At 44.6% G+C, this 6,596-nt stretch overlaps 1 protein-coding gene across 1 annotated transcript; it reads left to right on the top strand.

Moving 5' to 3' along the window:
- Nucleotides 1-658: 658 nt before the first annotated feature.
- LOC141025789 (uncharacterized) lies at nt 659-6,261 on the top strand. Its single transcript, XM_073501714.1, has 9 exons — nt 659-833; nt 1,732-1,812; nt 1,986-2,209; nt 2,294-2,533; nt 2,648-2,854; nt 3,242-3,681; nt 3,756-3,834; nt 4,262-5,859; nt 6,258-6,261. Exons 1-9 carry the CDS (start codon nt 659-661, stop codon nt 6,259-6,261), a joined length of 3,048 nt encoding a protein of 1,015 aa, XP_073357815.1.
- The last annotated feature ends 335 nt before the right edge of the window (nt 6,262-6,596 follow it).

The raw sequence follows: 6,596 nt of genomic DNA, 5'->3' as shown, positions 1-6,596 counted from the left end.
TTTAGTCCCGGTTCAAAAACCGGGACTAAAGGGTCTTACCAACCGGGACAAAATCCCCTTTTTCTACTAGTGCATGAAATCTTGGGTGACAATCTCCGTGCCATCGATAGACTGAGACTGAGTCTCCGATAGCTGTGGGGTGGAGTCCATCTCATCGAACTCTACATAAGAGGTCATGAGACGTCATCGTTACCAGGTCAGCTATGTAAGACAGTTGTTAGCAGTCCATGTGAGACCATCATCAACAGGTTGGTTAAGTTTTGCATAAGAGTTAGTAACTACTTTGCAAAAACGGACGTAAATCCTTTGGATCTCTGCTATAGATTGCGGATCTATACAAATAATTTGACTTGAGTGTTTATGTTTTGCATGGTTGGAGATATAACTCAAGTTAGCAAAACCACGGCGCAAGCATGCAGTTGGCATGGTTAAAGTGAGGTTAGCTGAGTCCTAATTTGAAATCCATAACCCCTCTACTGTTAAGACGGCGCAACAGTTTGAGCACGGACCAGCTGAAGATAATTGGATCCGGAACCGATATACAAATCGCGCCCCACCTGCTGTGTTGCGCACATGCGGTGTCAGCCCACGAAATTGCTAGTATCAGTATTTTTTTGTTCAAACATTGAATCAGTGGCATAATCATGGTGAGGATGCAATGGATTACCTGAACAGGAGATCCACGGCGAGTGAGATGAAGGAGACCGATAAATTTTCAGTGACGAGCGAACTCTGCGGAGGGATCAGGACTGGCTTTCCTTTGGAGAGCTCGCCTGTCGCCACCGATGCTAGATGGAGAGCGATCTGGAACGCATCTACGGACGACCCCACAAGTTAGTCAAATACTTGGAGGAACTATTTGAGAGCCCACATGTCAGTATGAGTTTGAAGTCCACCTACCACATTTTCTCACCTTAGATGGAGGTACTCCTCGTAGGACACATATAAGGCCGACCCCACAAGTTAGTGAGAGACTTAGAGGAATTAGTAACTGAGAGCCCACTTGTCAGTGTCGTCGACGGTCAAGTGAAGTCGACCTACCACATCTCGTCACGCCCAAGAAACATGCCCATCTCTCATGCGTCGCAAAACTCACCCCACCTATCAGGTTATTCTTCACCTGCACGCAAAAAAAGAAGTAGCCTCTCTCTTTCTTTCTCTCTCCCTCCCTCTCTCTTTCTATTCTCTCTCTCTCCAAGATTCAAAATCATTGAAGGGGATCGCTGACAAATTGCAGGGAAGCAGATCCCCCCACAATTTAGAAAGGTGTGACTTCCGAACAATCAGCGCATAAGATTCGGCAATCAAAAGGTTAGTAAAAAATTTATCAACGCACCTTTTGCGTGGCGATTCCTGATACACGAGATTCAATTCGTTGATGAATTTCTTGTGGTCGGGATTCATAGAATAAAACTATTTAGTTTTACACTGTAGCTTTGGTTTGAGTTTATTTTTTATTTTGTATCCTCTCGTCCTTGTAATACGAGGTTGTTACTTTTGTTAGGTTTCATGGTTATCTTTGTGTTAAATGTTGCACAAGCAAATTAGCATCAGAGGATCTCACTTGGTTGAGGTTGTAGTTTAATTAATAATTAATATATGTATATATTTATATATGTTAATTATATAGAACTAAAAATATATCTCTGTTGATATCGACTTCGAAAAGTTTCAACACTGATACTACAGGTTTATAACCTTTATATTTATTACGTCTCTTTTTCGGGGTAGATGTTCAGGAGTGCGTCATCGGGTCAGGAGAACAGGGACGGTCGGTCTTTGAACGACATCGGCAAGGCTTATGGGAGGCAGGTAATAGTAAGGCAGTTGAACATTAGTGTTTGGTCTTTTATTTCTGGGACGTTTGCTGTCAAGGTGTCACCACTGAGAACACCAAATAGTAGATCATTAACAACAACAAAAATGATTTATATATCCTGGATGAATGCTGTAATATCTGTTTATCCTGTGCATCTACTCTGCAGTTGAGTATCGAGAGGTGGAAGAAAATAATTTACTACAAAACAAGAAGAAGATCAAGGATGCAGATGCTGTCAAACACGCACATGCCATGCGGGCTGGAATAATTGGAGTCAAGAGTGAGATACAAGTTCTTGGCAAACGCCCCAACCAGGAGCATGGTGTGCAACAGACACCTGCCAAGAGGAGCATTCTAAGCAGCAGAGACTCCACTAAGCAGATTGTGCAGGTAACAACGAAAACTTCAAACGCTGGTTTTAACGTACGTGGAAGTTTTAGTCGCACGTGCCTCTAATTATTTTTTGGTTTGAAGACACAGATGCCCACAAAGGCGCAGAGCGGGCGTTGTGACGGCCCAGTGTTTGTAGGCGGTCATAATGAAGAGGTGCAGGGTAACAGAATTTCCTTTGATGCAAGCAGAAGGATCATTGGCAACAAAAGCATTGGTGTTCAAGGATTCGGTACGGTTTGCACAAGCAAGAAGAGCCCAACGACAAAATCAAACATAGGAGCAATAAGCTCTACCATACAGCAGCATCAGAAAGCAATACAGGTGACAACATATATGAACGTGCAACAACATTTAAAGCAAATGTATTTTTTTTGTGAGCAAATTTTTCTTTGTTTTCGTCTGGTATATTTAAATTGCAGTATCTTCCACACGCAGGTGTACGAGGAAGGAAGCAAGTATCGCGATAGTCCACGAATCGATGAAAACATAAGGCAAGGTCCTTTGAAAGGATCACCTGTGGCGTTCAACATGAGGGGTCCTTCCAAAGGATCTCCGATGGCATTCAAAATCGTCAGCGAAATCACCAATGCACGGAGGTTGTCGCCAAGATTTGCTGGACAAGAGAGGCATGGGAAAACAAAGGTGACGTCGGAACTATGCCTTTTCAATTCAACACACAAACAGTTTTATGGGAGAACAGGGTAAAGTGGAAAACAGGAGGATGGCTGTCCGTCTTGTACGGCTGTATGTGCAGTTGTTCTTTTATATAGGATGTTGTTGTGCCTCTCCGGTTGTATGGTGTAAACAGAAGCACATCTGTGCCTCTTTGTGCAGATGTGTGTGTAGCATGGTCACATTCGTGATGTGAACAGTGCCTCTGGTGTACCGCTTATACTCGGTGAAGAGGCACGGGTCTGGTTTTGGTATACCAAATGAGCCCTGATGAGTCATATACATCTTTTGTTTAGAAATTAAAAAAATGCATATGCTGCTCTGGACATCTAATTCTGTTTCTTGCCATGTGTTCAGGATTTGGCGGAGGGGATAACAGATGAGGGAAAGAAATATCATAGTTCTCCATCCATTTCGAAGGAAACGCAACGTTCACAGCAGCAAGTGGCATACAGCGCCAGCACGGATTGCATGGTAGAAGCAGCACAGTCCCTTGGTTGCACGAGTGCCGGAGAAACAGGGAGCAGCATTGCACAATGCAACATTGGAGAGGCAGACTCATTTATGGATTTGGCCGTGCCATGCAGAAACGACGCTGCTGCGTGTGACAAACAACAGAGCAGCAGCAGCTCCGCTGTAAGTGGACCTGTGGCTGGCGATGAGACTGATGACGTCAAAAGTGAATGCGATCAGACGAACGAAGACACGGTAGACAGAATCATCATGGCACCGCCGACCATTGTAGAGAAAGAAATGGATGACATGTTTAAAGAGGCATATACCCAACGATTCAGAAGGTCACCGAAGCGCTCGAACCAGAGGGTGGTATGGTATTCAGATCAATGGATGAGTGCTTTTTGTTTTTCTGCAGATATGCTAGAAAGGTTGGCTTTGTTGCCAAGCGATCAACGAGCAGAAGATCGACATATGATCAGCAGCTTGACAAGCAGGTGTTTCAGTGCACCAAGGAAGGGAAAAATAAAACAAATGAGACATGTTAAGGAGAGAAGGAGCAACTGCTTGATCCGGACAAGCTGCCCAGTCCAAATAACAGCCAAGAGGGATACAAATAGGAGGAAATGGTACCTGAAGAACGTTCGTCTAGAGCACAACCACCAGCTTCACCCATCTGATTGGATGCTGAAGTTCATGAGATGCTATAAGAAGATGACACCTCAGGAGAAATTATTTATACAAGTGCTGCAGAAGGCGAGGTTAGAACCAAGGAAGGTTATGCAGATTTTTATTGCCATGGGGAAACCGAGGTGAGAAATTATGTTTGACACGGTTGACATAAGCAACATTGCATGCCGGGATAGGGCTGGAGAGCGCGGCACTGATATCGCTGACACCATGAAACTGTTTGCTGATATGCAGAGGTGGAGGCCGGGATTCCACCATGTGGAAGAGATAGAGAACAATGTAGTGCGGAGCCTGTTCTGGACAGACTCCTTGTATAAGATGAATTATGATCTATATGGAGATTTCATGTCTTTTGACACCACATTCTCTACGAATATATATGGCTTGCCATTTGCACCAATTATAGGTGTCGACAACCACGGGTCGACCGTCCTATTTGGAGTAGGCCTTTTGAAGGATGAGAAAATAGGGTCATTCAAGTGGCTCCTAAGCACATTTGTCGAGGCAATGGGAGGTAAAGAGCCGAAATACATAATAACAGACCAGGACCAGGCGATGAAGACTGCAATAAAGGAAGCTCTTCCGAGGACGAGGCACAGGTTCTGCTGGTGGCATATTAGGAAGAACCTGAAGGAAAATAACGCAGCAGCGCTTGCGCAGCACCTAGGGATGTCTGATGATATATTTCGAATCGTCAAAAACTCACTAGATCAAGACGAGTTTGAGCGTGCCTCGGAAGCAGCAATTTCTCTGCACAAGGCGGAAGGCAACAAACACCTGAACACACTATGGGAACTCCGAAATTTTTGGGTGCCGGCCTACTTCAAGGACTGTTTCTATCCTTTCTCGTCAACAACCACTCGCAGTGAGAGCACGAATTCGATGTGGAAGAATTACGTCGACCACAAGGACACTATAAAAAGGTTTGTTAATGCGTATCACACGATTCAGCAAAATTGCCTCGCCACGCTTGACAAGAAAAGACACCGAACAGAAGAGAAGGCGCCATCACTAGAGACGGGTTTTCCGATTGAAAGACAAGGAAGTCAAGTATACACGAATGAAATTTTCAGGAAATTCCAGCTGGAGCTACGGAACCGGACTTACTTCAAGTGCTCTGACCTGGCAAAGGGGAGGCAGTATTTAAAAAAAAATATTATTGAGCCTGGAGAAAAAGTGTGGAAACCATATCCGGGCGAGGAATTTGACAGGTCTGAGTTCAGGGTAGATGTGGATGAGCAAAAAGAAATATACAGTTGCAGCTGCAAGAAAATGAGTAGGGATGGCATTCAGTGCTGCCATGTGCTTAAGGTGATGGACCAAACAGGCATGATCGATCAACTTCCAAAATCCTTTGTCATCCCCAGATGGACCAGGAATCTATCAGAGAGTCTGAAATTTCTGTCTTCAAGTCAAGGTGATAGCATGACCATACAAGACGATGAAACTATGAGATTCGGCCTCGCTTACGCTGAGTTGTCGGATATCTGTTCAAATGCTTGCAGAAAAGAGAAGGCATACCATGTGCTGCGTGAGTGTACGGTAGATATGAAAATAAAAGTCATGGCGGCACTTGCCGAGGAACCAGACACAGGCATTCTTGCCGAAACTCTCAGGAACCCTCCCATGAGGGGCTCAAAGGGTATGAAAAGAGGAGATCGAATCAAAGCTGGTTCTGAGAAGAAAGGAAAAGGCAACAAAGCCGCATCCAAGTGCGGACGTTTTGGAGTAAAGGGTCACAGGAAAACAAACTGCCCGGATAACCCAGAAGTCCAGGAGAGGATAAGGATTGAAGAGGAAAAGAGGAAATCGCGGCAGGAGAAGAGGGCAAGGTCAATGAAATGGCCGACAACACCGACAACACCATCGAGGACATCAAACGGCTCAGGACAATGCACTCCAAGCCCAGGAGGAGGACGTCAGACGCCAGCAACTCCAACGACCCCACTAATAGCAGGGAGCATTTACCAAAGTCTTGCATCTACGCTAGAATCAAACATCACACAAGCCAGGCACACAGAATGCGTGCAGGGAAGCCCTGGACAAGGCACGAAATCTGCGCAGTCCATTTTCAGAAAGGAAAGGTCTGAGTGGAGACTTTTTGGTACCGGAGAACAATACAAATAGAAAAATTAAAAGGTAATAATGCAGCTTAAACAGGATGTAAGCAAAAAACAGTGATGACCGCAATCTTTCGCTTTGTTTTTATGTATGAATATTAATTTTACAGGTAAATAGGTTGAATAGCTCCGCAGAATGGTGGGGTTGCACAAGGGTCGAGAAGGAAGAATGGATCGCTGAACATTCAAAAACAAGGCCGCACGTGGAGCGATGAAATAGCAAGCAATTGGTGGGGAGGGCGGGCGGTGTCGATTGTTTATTTTCTTGTGTTGTGGTTATAAGAACGGCTTGTAAGTTAATTTGCTGCAGTTATAGAAAGAAAACAAATTTAAATAAGAACGCCTTTTGCTTCTTTATGTATTTTTTACTCGGTGGAACAAAATATCAGAGGCACAGGTTTCCTTGTTATTTTCCGCAGCCGCGTCGGTTTCTGAACGTGGATGTTGTA

Source organism: Aegilops tauschii, chromosome 6 (genome assembly GCF_002575655.3).
Source record: "Aegilops tauschii subsp. strangulata cultivar AL8/78 chromosome 6, Aet v6.0, whole genome shotgun sequence".
Lineage (NCBI taxonomy): Eukaryota > Viridiplantae > Streptophyta > Magnoliopsida > Poales > Poaceae > Aegilops > Aegilops tauschii.
The sequence above is the reverse complement of the archived record's forward strand: the minus strand, read 5'-3'. Positions and strand labels throughout refer to the sequence as shown.